This window comes from Lepidochelys kempii, chromosome 1, assembly GCF_965140285.1.
Source record: "Lepidochelys kempii isolate rLepKem1 chromosome 1, rLepKem1.hap1, whole genome shotgun sequence".
NCBI lineage: Eukaryota > Metazoa > Chordata > Testudines > Cheloniidae > Lepidochelys > Lepidochelys kempii.
Window position 1 is genome coordinate 350,692,471 of NC_136380.1, and position 12,746 is coordinate 350,705,216.

Below are 12,746 nucleotides of genomic sequence, written 5' to 3' on the forward strand. Positions count from 1 at the left end.
CCCCATGGCACGGCCCGGGGGGGTCTGTGGGGTAAGACCCCGGCCCCGCCCCATGGCACGGCCCGGGGGGGGTCTGTGGGGTAAGACCCCGGCCCCGCCCCACGGCACGGCCCGGGGGGGTCTGTGGGGTAAGACCCCGGCCCCGCCCCATGGCACGGCCCGGGGGGGGTCCGTGGGGTAAGACCCCGGCCCCGCCCCACGGCACGGCCCGGGGGGGTCTGTGGGGTAAGACCCCGGCCCCGCCCCATGGCACGGCCTGGCGGGGGGGGGGGGTCGGTGGGTGGGGCCATCGTCCCCCTTCCTCCCAGCCTGCGGCCCGCCTGGCCCCGCCCCCGCCGCGTGGCGGCCAATGGTCATGTCGTCCACCCGAAACCCCGCCCCCCGGGGGGCCTCCCCGCGCATGCGCCCGGCGCGCGGCCCGGGCTGGGTCCGGCCGAGGGAAGATGGCGGCGGCTGGGGCTCGGCGCCGCCGGCTGGAGTCTGACGTGGGGGCGGCCGCTCTGGCCGCGGTATGAGCCGCCCGGCCCCGCCCCAGCGCCCGCGTCTCGCTGCTCCCGGCTCGGCCAGGCCTCGCCATGGCCCGGCTGGCGGATTACTTCGTGCTGGTGGGCTACGAGCTGGACAAGCGGGGTGAGTGCCGGGCCGGGGGGGGGAAACCGGGGGGGGTGAGTGCCGGGCCGGGGGGGGGAAACCGGGGGGGGGGTGAGTGCCGGGCCGGGGGGGGGGCCGGCGAGGGCCGGGCCGGGGGGGGAACCGGGGGGGGGCGAGGGCCGGGCCGGGCCGGGGGGGGGCCGGCGAGGGCCGGGCCGGGAGGGGAGGGGGAAACCGGGGGGGGGGGGCGAGGGCCGGGCCGGGGGGGGGCGCACCGGGGGGGCGAGGGCCGGGCCGGGCCGGGGGGGGGAACCGGGGGAATGAATGTTGGGCCGGGGGGGATGAGTGCCGGGCCGGGAGGGGAACCGGGGGGGGCGCACCGGGGGGGCGAGGGCCGCGCCGGGCGAGGGCCGGCCGGGGGGGGGGAGTGCCGGGAGGGGGTGAGGGCCGGGCTGGGGGGGGGCGCAGGGAAGCGGGGGGACAGCGGGGTCCGCCGACGGGTTTGGGAGGCAGCCCCGGTTCGGGGGGGGCTTGGGAAGCCGGCCTGGGTGAGTGCGGGCGGGGGGCACCGTAGTGGAAAAGGGGTTTGGGGGGGTGTTGCCCGGGCTGGCCTGTGGGGGAGGGGGGTGAGTGCTGGAGGAGGGGAGCTGGCCTGGGGGTGCTGCTGGGGCTGTGGGGGAGGAGGGTGAGTGCTGGAGGGGGGGAGCTGGCCTGGGGGTGCTGCTGGGGCTGTGGGGGAGGGGGGTGAGTGCTGGAGGGGGGGAGCTGGCCTGGGGGTGCTGCTGGGGCTGTGGGGGAGGAGGGTGAGTGCTGGAGGGGGGGAGCTGGCCTGGGGGTGCTGCTGGGGCTGTGGGGGAGGGGGGTGAGTGCTGGAGGGGGGGAGCTGGCCTGGGGGTGCTGCTGGGGCTGTGGGGGAGGGGGGTGAGTGCTGGAGGGGGGGAGCTGGCCTGGGGGTGTTGCTGGGGCTGTGGGGGAGGAGGGTGAGTGCTGGAGGGGGGGAGCTGGCCTGGGGGTGTTGCTGGGGCTGTGGGGGAGGGGGGTGAGTGCTGGAGGGGGGGAGCTGGCCTGGGGGTGCTGCTGGGGCTGTGGGGGAGACCGGTGAGTGCTGAGATGCAAGGCTCTTTGCAGTGGGGCAGTGAATGCAGATGGGCCCTGGCCATCGGGGCCAGGTGGGGAAGAGGATTAGCCTGTGGTTGAGCAGGGCTTGGTGGGAAGAAGTGGGTGCTCATGTTGGCAGTGTAGGGAAGGAGAGAGGAGGCAATGGAGAGCATATGGTAACTGTTGCAGGACTAGACAGTGGCAAAGGGAATCAAGTAAGTTTTGGACAAATTCAAAGGAGTGTGTGTGTGTGTGGGGGGGTGGTTTGAAGCAGAGGGTTGGGGACAAGGTCCTGAGAGTTCCAGATAGTTGGAGAGAGAAACAAAATAGTGCATTGCATGGAGGTGGTTCTACTGGAATGGTGGAAGTAGGGCACTGCCCTTGCTAACTTCTGCCCCCACTTGTCCCTGTGCGTGGACTGGATTAGCTAGTAAAAGGAACAAGTTAGGTTTGCTGGAAAGGTAATAGGGGCCATATTCCGTGTGGCAGTTTACACAATTGCATGACTTGACTCTGGTTGACTCCATGATTTCTTTGTGCAGATGCACATAAGTCTTCCCACTGGCCATTATGTCTCTGGGTCTTGGTCAAGACCAGCTACTCCTGTAGGGAAAGCCTTTCATCTGATTGCCTGGGGAAGTCCTGGAGAGTTCTGCCTGGAGATAAGGAGCCCCAGGTCCTGTTTGTGGTAGAAGGTTGGCAAGAGACCATGAACTTTGAGGAGGGCTGCTGTACAGTATATCCTGACAGTGCTTGGGATTGGTTTCCATTCTGAAATGCCAATATCCTGCTGGATGCTGACAGAATATTTATATCTGGGGCATCCCAGCAGGAGGTGGGTTGAGTTAAATTTGGTATGATGGGAGTTTGGAGGCTCTTACTGTAAATTGACTTCCAATGTCTGCTAGTCCAGTACTCGTCTGCGTTCACTTTTTCTCATTATTTTGCTCTTCTGACTTTTCCTTTGTCTGTCTAGTTACTGCAGATGTCTTAGTTTTTTGGCTGAAGGAAGTGGGCAGTAGGTAGGACCAGATGACTCCATTCTGAGGAAGTGAAGTACATCTATAAATCTGGCAATATATTTAGTTTAATCTTTGAAACTCATTATAGTATGTCCATGTCTAGCCAGTTCTGGTGTTTAGAGCAGAAAATTGTCATATCAGCTTGTGCTACTGACCGCTTTGTTTGCATTTGAGCTGGTCACTGAATTTACTTCTCAGACTGGCTCATTGAAGCCACCTTCTTCTATGAGGAGGAGAACTGGGAGCAGTTTTTCAACAGACATGCTTAGAGTTTGACACTGCTTCTGACTCTGGAAGGGCCATAAGAAGGGCTTTTTAAGAATTGGTTTGTATGTCACTATTATAAATTGGCTGACCGATAACATGTTCAGAAAACAGACTCCTGTCAAAGGAGTTATAGCAATTCCGTAGTAGTACAGATGTGCACCTGGGCAGACTCTGCCTTGAGGGCCTGAATCATCTGGTCTCCAAATACTGTATGGGTAGACTTGGTTCTTAGTCTTGCTCTGGATGCTTAATTGTATTTTGTTCTGTATTTTTACCTGCTCTGGAGGCCTGATGATGGCTATGTCTCCGTTACTCATTGTGGTATCAGTGGCTTATGCTTCATTGGTTAGTGCCAGTTTTATGGCTTATGTGTTTGGAAATTGAGTTTTAGAACTCATTCTAAAATTGTGATCTGGGCTTCTGTTCTTTTTTTTTAAGTAGATGTAGGTTGTTTGGGGACAGGGTGGGGTTCTCTTTCATCAGAGAAAAGAGGGTTGGGTGTGGGTGGAGAGGTGGAAGGAGAATAAAGTAACAGGTAATCAGCAGCTAGCTTTATAGGTGCTCATAAAGTTGACACTGAGGACCTGTCAGTGCTGACTAGTTTGGATGCAATCCTGCAATTCCTGCTGTAGTCTCTCTTTGAAAACAGATGGGAGTCTCAGTGTTAACTAGTCAATGTGGGAGTCTGTATTGGCCTTGCCTGTGCTGAATGCCTAGGCCCTCGGCTGAGAGTTGATAAGATGCGTTCTGTTCTCCTGAAGGCTGCACCAGTTTGTGTTAATCTCGCCTAATTCCCTTCATGGCAGAATTCCTCTCCTCACCCCTACAGTCAGTAAGAAAACGGTGTCACCAGCTGCTATTTCCTAAATAGCAGCAGCCAGAGATGGAAGGGAGAATTTGAAATCCCTGACCACTGCAGGCCTAACACATTCACATGTCACATGCTCCACCATAGGGAGAAAGTGGCTTCTGTTCAATGATTGCTTAAACTGTCTCTCTAATTGAAGAGCTGCATTGTATCCATTTCTAGCTCAGTCTGAAATTTAACAGGCCTCCAAGCTTGTATTGGCTCTTCCAAGCAGTGTCAGGCATAATAGGATTTAATTATGCAGAGTCTTTTGTGACATCACTGAAGAAAAGATAATGTGATCACAGGTAGATGCCTTCATGTGGGGCTAAAGAGATGGAGCTGACAAGCTCAAAGGGACTGAGATTCTATTTTTGTGCAAGCTTGTCTAACAGAAAATGAGAAGAAAAATCCAGAGCCTAGGATATGTATGGGAAATGTTTTGTGAGATTCTCAGAAGGGAATCCTGGTGTGCTTGTAAGGGGCTTGTAGACACAATGTTGTTAAGAAACCTCATGGTTGGGAAAACACTGCAAAATTTCTGGAACTGGAGCAGGTGTGAAGGGGTTAGGTTAGGGACTTTACTGAGTTCTCCCATCCCTCCTATGCCTACCACTGTTTAGAAAAGAACAGGCAGTGACACTGCATCCTATGTGAAGTGTGGGGGCAAGATGATGAGCTCTCATCTGGACAATGAGATGGGATTAACTTGAGATGGCTCCATCAAACTGAGCGAGAAACAGTTTTTACAAAGTCCAAACTACCCATGGCTGAATCTCAGCAGGTGAAAAAGTGAGCAGCATTGGCACATTTTTTATCTAATTCTTGCCACGTTAGTTTGATTTTTGTTTAAGTGACTTCCTGGTCGGTGAGCCACGATACGTGTGTAATGTTTCCCAAGGGTTCTGTGCTTCTCCCATAGGGTTGCTTTGCAATGGATCCATTCTGGGCCTGTGTATGTTTCCATCCCTAGTTATGCCTTATGGAGCTGTCTTCACATGCTACTTCCACCTACTCTCCTGAGTTTAATTGTTCCAGATGGAATGAGCTTTATTTACCATAGAAAGGAGATGAATCAGCAGGGACAGAATGTTGTTGAATCCCATTGCACTGATTATACTTGAACATTGGTTATTGATCTTGGGTTTTTAGAACCTTTTGTTCCAGAAGTAAACTGTGTGCAGGGGTCACCTGAAATGCAGCCGCTTCTGGTGAGGAAGGCGGCAGCTGTTGGCTAGCATGAAGGGACACTACACAATAGTCTCGGGGAAAAAAGTAAAGGAGAATCTCAGTTCCAATTGTAACTGGAGGGGGTAAATTTAGGGAGGCAGAATATAATTACCTCATTTGGAATTTGCTCTGGAGAGCAGCCCTGACAGTTCTGAAAAGTACCATGGAATCTTTAGTGATCACTTGTAATTGCCATTTTTTAATCTTATCTAAAATACACACATCTAGCAGCACAGCATCCCATAGTGCCAGGCTCCAGTTTAGTACTGATACAGAAGGAAGAGCTCCACCAACTTTATTCCCAAACCAACATCCGGCTGCATGCCTGTATTCCTTGCATGGTCTCCCATCCAAGTATGAGCCAGTTCATTCTTGCTTAACTTTCGATTGAACAGGATCACAGTACAGGCTAGCCTCTTTGGGGGTTAATAAAAATTGAAGGAAATAGAGGAAGTGATCCTGCTGTCATCGACACACTGCTGGATGTTGGATTTCATGGGACTTGTTCACTGAGCTTCCAGATGTTTCCCCCCGAATCCTTTGTAACTGGTGTAGAGCTGTACAGTGGCACTTGACGTGCTGTAGGTGGTTCTGATATATACACAATATGAAGCTGATACTAAGTGGAGATGTTTCCGTGATAGCTGCTAAGGTGGTCAAATACAGTGGGGTTGCAGGCCATATAAGTGCATAGACAAAACTGCAGTTTAATCATATTTTCCTTGTCTTGTTGTTTGGAAAGCTGGGTATGGGAAGGGAGGGAAGATGGTGTGTAAATGTCATGCAGATTTGTGGTGACCTTTGATATGGCTTGTGTTCTGGGAAGCTGAACAGTAGGCAATGCTGTGGTGTGAAGTATATAGTTTTGGGTAGTGCAGTGGGAAGGAAAGAACTTGCAGTCATGTGTCTTGGAGGTGCAGGGATCTTAACATTTGCTCTAATGGCACAGCACTAATGGTCAATATAGGGATTGATGTTTAATTTACTGGGCAGTGGCAGGAGCAATGCAGGGAGGGCGTGAATTCCCAAAGCCTCAGGCATTTAATCAGCTAGTGAAGACTGCTCAACTCAAGATGGGGCATTAGGTGCTAGGACTTGTAGTCTTCACAGGTTGCACTGTGTACCAAGACCTTGTAATTTTTGAGGAATGCACATCTATTAAAGATTGGCTGCAATTTGATACCAGTTAGGTATAGTTTGCTTCCAGCTTCTGGCAAGCTCTCAGTGCAGCAATTGAGTGAAGTTTGGGCATCTCTACCTTGAACTATTCACATTCTGTTCTCTCCAAGCTGTACTAGCATTAGACTTCAGCAGCGTTTCTAGTCTAAAACTGAACGATGCTAGCAAGACCCAAAGAGGACTCATACCATATGCTATGAGAAGCAGCCACAGAGGGAGGAATTTGGTTTTCTGTTGCTGGGGGATCACTCTGAGGGAGAGAGATGAGTCAGTCAGTAGAGGGAGGCAAGAAATTGGTCAGTTGCATCTCCTTCTCAGAAAACTATGAACAAGAGTGAACTGGCCAGTTCTTTGAAAATTTCAGTCTTGCCCTAACCTCCTTCCTGCCTGGCACTGGCCAGAAAGCTTCCCCTCTCCTCAGCCAACAAGTGGTTACATATGCTTTTTACAAGTGGTGTGCAGAATACTCTGGAAGCCAGGGAGGCAGAAGTGACACTTCTTGTTTTGGACAACATACTCCACCTCTGTAAGAAGCCTTTGGGAACCAGCTCCCAAAGTATAGAAGGTGTTTGATTTCCAGGCAACTGGTTAGTGATTTTTTTTTTTTTGTGAGTTTGGCACTGATGTCCACTTCCCATGTCATGACTCCAGTTTTCACTTGTCCAGCCCTGAAGGACCTCAGATCCTGGCTGAACTTGGAGAATATTTATTTCATCATCTGAAAGTGACTAACTGCCTTACTGATTGGATTAGTCCTGACGTGGCCATAACCTGTGTGACTGGCTGCTACCATGGAGGATGCAGCCACCTCCCTTCTTACAAACAAAGTGCGTATGTAGTGTAGCTTGGAGAGAGGCTGCATTGGCTGCCATGGACACATGCAGACTCTTGGACTTAGGGAGAACTACTGAGATAGTAGATTGTTTAGGAGGAGGGAAAAGGGTCTGTTGTTTTGGATGGATTCCAAATATACTTGTCTTTAAGTGGGCGATATGAAATGAAAGCCTTAGGTCTTATTTTGCTGCTCTTGACCTTTCCAATCTGTAGAATATCCTCAAGGAAAATTTGTGGGTGTAGCTTTACTATCGTAGCTTCCCAGGGACCTGTGGGTACCAGGTGGGTCTCTCAGATGCTGCTGGTATCGCATTTTCATTTTAGTTTGTCTGGTGAGATGTTGTGAACTGATGGGTTAATATCCAAGGGTGTGATGGGGGACAAGTGAAAGGGAAACCTGCCTAGTTCATGAGAAATATATTTGGAAGGATGGAAGCTGGAATAGTTCAGCAAACTCTCCAGCAAGTCTGTTTCTCTCCAGATCTGCACCAGCAGCTTCATGGGAGCAGAAATGAAAGTTAAAGATAAACTAGTTCAGACTACTTCAGAGAAACAGGAAATGGGGTTTGGCAGCTACAGCACTAGGCTCATTAGAGAGGTTGGATACTGCTCTCGTGGAGTCCAGCTCATTCAGAATGTTTGTTTAGGTTTATAGTTGGTGGATAACCTGAGCTTTCTAAGGGAGTCTGGTCTTGTACTTGCCACATACCCTTATGATGCATAACCTTTCTGATCTCTGTAGGAACACTCTGCTGTGACAGTGGCTTCATCTTTGGGGCATGAGGTAAAATGAGCACTGACTCTTGCATGGAAACATGTTGTCTTACTGACAAATTGTACCATGAAGTGGTCAGAAGCCAATATGGGATGCTCTGAAATCACAGTGTGGTGATGCCCTAGGCCACCGAACAAAGATTCTGTTGCTTTTCCTCCTGGTCAGTGAAATCTCTACTTCTGCATTTTGCACTATTAATGTTAATGTGCCCAGGCACTGGATTCCTGCCCCCTTGTCAGGCTGTGGATTGTGATCAGTGAAGCAGAATGCTGAAGAATACAGCAAACCCAAAATCCCCCTGCAAACTGTGGCTGCATGACGTGCTCTTCTAATCTGTCTGTCCAATCACTTGCACCTTGTGATTGCAGGGCCTCGCCACTGCCTGTTCGTGTGCTGAGCCAATGCCTGCGTGTATCTGTAGTGGTGTGCTGTGCAAATCTTCAGATGTTTTATCAGAGGGTTGTATGTTTCAGAGCCTCCAGATAAAAGTACTCATGAGAGTAAGAATACTCCAGCAGAAGGAAACTGGTCTCATCATGTGTGTGTTTGTGTCACACTGTGCCACTGTTCATGCCATTCTCAGTGAAAGGATGTTTTCAGACCTCTTGAGCTGTTTGTCCGTAGGGTGTGTCTTCACTAGCAATCTTAAAGTGCTGCCACGGCAGCGCTTTAACGTGGCTGTGTACTTGCGGCACCAGAGCTGGTAGAGAGCTCTCCCAGTGCTGTAAAAAGCCCCCCCCCCCCCCCCGGGGGAGTAGCTCCCAGTGCTGGTGCACTGTCTACACTGCCACTTTACAGTGCTGAAACTTCCTTGTGCGCGGTGTGAAAAAACCACCCCCCTGAGCGCTGCAAGTTTCAGCGCTGTAAAGTGTCAGTGTAGACAAGGCCTTAGAGTGATTCTGCTAATGTTGACAAATGGCCACATTTGCAAAGCCCTGGACTCTTTGCTTTCCTTGAAGTCTTGTAGCTGAAAGGTTAACTGCAAAGCTGCTCTGTGTATCAGTCTGAGAGCCAGATCTTTAATGGATGAGAGCAGCTTGATTCCAGATACTTATTTAACATTAACTGAGGGCACAGTATGTTTGACTGTATAAAACAGTGAGAAAGAAGACATGGCCTCCTGCCCAAAGGAGCTCACAATCTGAGATACATTTCTGAATAAACCACAGAGAAATCGGCTCTTCCTCCTATCCCTGTCCCCAGTTTACAGTTTCCCCATGAAACTGCGCCCCTCACTAACCCTTAAACCCAGCATTTTCTGTCAGCTCCCTGCCTATGGTTAAATTGTTAGTGAGGTCTTCAGCTGTTGCAGTGGTAATGCAGAACCCTAAACTCAGGTAGTTGAATGAAGGATGATCAGTTTTTTCAAAGGATTGGTTCTAAACTCTATTTTTAATGTGCTGTAAGCATATATTCTCTTACTAATTTCTCTTCACCACACTATTACAAATATTTTCACAAGCTTTGTGTGTTGCCCTTTAAATTGTCTGGATTCATATCTGTTTTTGTTCAGGTATGGAATGCTTGGTCTTGCCCTAGTTCCTGTTCACAAAAACCACTACACAGAACAACTAAGAGTCTTTGTGCAGGGAAGATTTAGGATTAGAATAATACTGCTGTTTGGGAGTGTGGAGTAGTAGCAGAGCTGTGTGCATGAGGAGCCTAGAACGCCGAGGCTAGGGAATACTGCAGATCAGGGTTGGGGTGCAATTGTAAGGCTTGGTAGGGGAGCTTAGGTCTGGAACTGTGCAGGGCATGTAGGCTGGGATTGAGGGTATCAGTATAGCTGTGTGTCTGGGGAGCCCAGGACTTGAATACCAGGGGTGCAGCACATTGGGACTGAGAGCAGTGTCAGAGAAGCTTGCATGCCATATACCTACTTTAGTCAGTGCTCTCTGTTCCTCGCTTTCATGAGCATTGAAACTGACTGTTTCAGATTCTGTCAAATCCTTTCACTGCTGACTGCAGTTAGCAGTCACTGTAAATCCTTTCTGTACCAGATGACTGGAGGATAGCTAATGTGACACCAGTTTTTTAAAAAGGCTCCAAAGGTGATCCTGGCAATTATAGGCCGGTAAGTCTAACTTCAGTATCGAGCAAATTGGTTGAAAGTATAGTAAAGAACAGAATTATCAGACATACAGATAAACGTGATTTATTGGGGAAGAGTCCAGATGGTTTTTGTAAAGGGAAATCATGCCTCACCAATTTATTAGTTCTTTTAGGGGGTGAACAAATGTGGACAAGGGTGATCCAGTGGATATAGTGTACTTAGACTTTCAGAAAGCCTTTGACAAGGTCCCTCACCAAAGACTTAAGCAAAGTAAACAGTCATGGGGTAAAAGGGAAGGTCCTCTTGTAGATCAGTAACTGGTTAAAAGATAGGAAACAAAGGGTAGGAATAAATGGTCAGTTTTCAGAATGGAGAAAGGTAAATAGTGGTATCCCTCAGGGGTCTGTACTGGGACTAGTACTGTTCAACATATTCATAAATGATATGGAAAAACGGGTATACATTGAGGTGGCAAAATTTGCAGACAATACAAAATTACTCAGGTTAGTTAAGTCCAAAGCAGACTGCAAAGAGTTACAAAGGGATCTCACAAAACTGGGTGACTGAGCAACAAAATGACACATGAAATTCAATGTTGATAAATGCAAAGTAATGCACATTGGAAAACATAATGCCAAATCTACATAGAAAATGAGGGGGTCTAAATTAGCTGTTACCACTCAAGAAAGAGATCTTGGAGTCATGGTGGATAGTTCTCTGAAACCATCTGCTCAATGTGCAGCAGCAGTCAAAAACGGTAACAATGTTAGGAACTGTTAGGAAAGGAATAGATAAAAAGACAGAAAATATCATCATGCCTCTATATAAATCCATGGTCTGTCCACATAGATTCATAGATATTTAGGTCAGAAGGGACCATTATGATCATCTAGTCTGACCTCCTGCACAACGTAGGCCACAGAATTTCACCCACCACTCCTGCAAAAAGCCTCTCACCTATGTCTGTGCTATTGAAGTCCTCAAATGTGGTTTAAAGACTTCAAGGAGCAGAGAATCCTCCAGCAAGTGACCCGTGACCCGTGACCCATGCTACAGAGGAAGGCAAAAAACCTCCAGGGCCTCTTCCAATCTGCCCTGGAAGAAAATTCCTTCCTGATGCCAAATATGGCAATCAGCCAAACCCTGAGCATATGGGCAAGATTTGTATGTGTAGAGGCTTGTAGGGGCTTGTGCTGGGAGAGAAGCTGAGCTCTGACTAGGGGTCCCACATCTTGAATACTGAGTGCAAATCTGGATGCTCCGTATCAAAAAAGATATATTGGAATGGGAGAAGGTACAGAGAGGGGTAACTAAAATGATTAGAAGGTGCGGAACAGCTTCTGTATGAGGCGAGATTAAAGAGGCTGGGACTGTTCAGCTTGAAGAAGAGACGAGTAAGCGGGGGGTAGGCTAGAGGCCTATAAAATCATAACGGGTGTGGAGAAAATGAATAAGGAAAAGTTATTTACCCCTTCACATAACACAAGAACTAGGGGTCACCCAATGAAATGAATAGGCAGCAGATTTAAAACAAACAAAAGGAAGTACTTCTTCAAACAATAAACAGTCAACCTGTGGAACTGTTTGCCAGGTTGTGTTGTGAAGGCCAAAACTATGACAGGGTTAAAAAAAAGAACCAAATAAGTTCAATGGCTATTAGCCAGGATGGTTAGGGATGCACCACCATGCTCTTGAGTGTCCCTAGCCTCTGTTTGCCAGAAGCTGGGAGTGGACAGGGGATGGATCACTTGATTGCCTGCAGTTATTCCTTCTGAAGCACCTGTCATTGGCCACTGTTGGAAGACAAGATACTGGGCTGGATGGACTGTTGGTCTGACCCATTATAACCATTCTTATGTTCTGACTTTTCAGAGTAAAATAAAATTAACTGTCAGCTGTGGGGCAAATACCTGGAACCAGTCAGACCTCAGGTGGAGATGACCAGGGCCTGAAGCCTTCTCTCTGAGATCACTTGATTTTACAGAGAGCTTCAATGGGGGATCTGCTCTTAAGTCTGTTGCTTGGTGAGAAGAATTTATCACGTGTGGCTGTGAGACACAGAAACACCTCTCAATAATGGTCTAAGAGCCCTTCCAGGCTGGATTGTTGTTTCAGTGGCTTACATGGGACTGTACATAAGAGCTTCGGTAACTCTTTAAGCAGTGTTCTCCAGGACACTTTACTGTAGTTCTGACTGCATTGACCTGCTGGACATAAATTGTCGTTTTACCCTGGCTGTACATAATGTTAGAAATTAGTTCCTTCACATGGGCTGTTCAAGTGCCATCTTCTGGTCTGGACTTCTTAATGTGCCACAGCTAAATAAGAAAACTTCTTGGTCCTTTCTGATTGCTGTAAGAGGAGCCTGCATTACTAAAAACTGGTGTGCGAATGAAGTATTTGAGTGAGCATATCTTTAGCTTCTGCCTCCCTCCTTTACTTCTGAGGCTCTGGGGGAACTATGGGCAGATGCCATGGCAGATGCTTTTGCTGGGAGAGAAGCTGCCCTACAACAAGGGTCAATCCTGTCTATTTTATTCAGTGAAGCCACTGGAGGGGCTGATGAGGCAACAATATTGAAGTGCCAGCAATACATTGACACCCAGTTCCATATCTCCTTTATGTGAGATGTAAACAGCTCTGTCTTTGAGCTCAATGCCTCGCCAAACGCAACGTCCGGCTAAAGAACAGTTGGCTAAAGCTGATCCGAGACAAGACTGAGTTGAATCTGAAAGGGAGAGGGAATCCCTTAGGATTTGCCTCTTCCATAATATCCCCCTCTATTGAGGCCATCTACATGTGAAGTTGCTTTGCAGTCTTGGGGTCCTGGTGGACACTCTGCCACTGGAT

General features: G+C 49.2%; 1 protein-coding gene across 7 annotated transcripts in view; it reads left to right on the forward strand.

Moving 5' to 3' along the window:
• Positions 1–421: 421 nt before the first annotated feature.
• Positions 422–12,746, forward strand: part of SBF1 (SET binding factor 1) — a 159,573-nt gene continuing 147,248 nt past the window's right edge. For all 7 annotated transcript variants that reach the window (XM_073328995.2, XM_073328997.2, XM_073328999.2 and 4 more), the window contains exon 1: positions 422–630. In XM_073328995.2, coding sequence (XP_073185096.1) covers positions 576–630 — 55 coding nt within the window. In that variant the 5' untranslated portion in view covers positions 422–575. The remainder of the gene's footprint in view (positions 631–12,746) is intronic.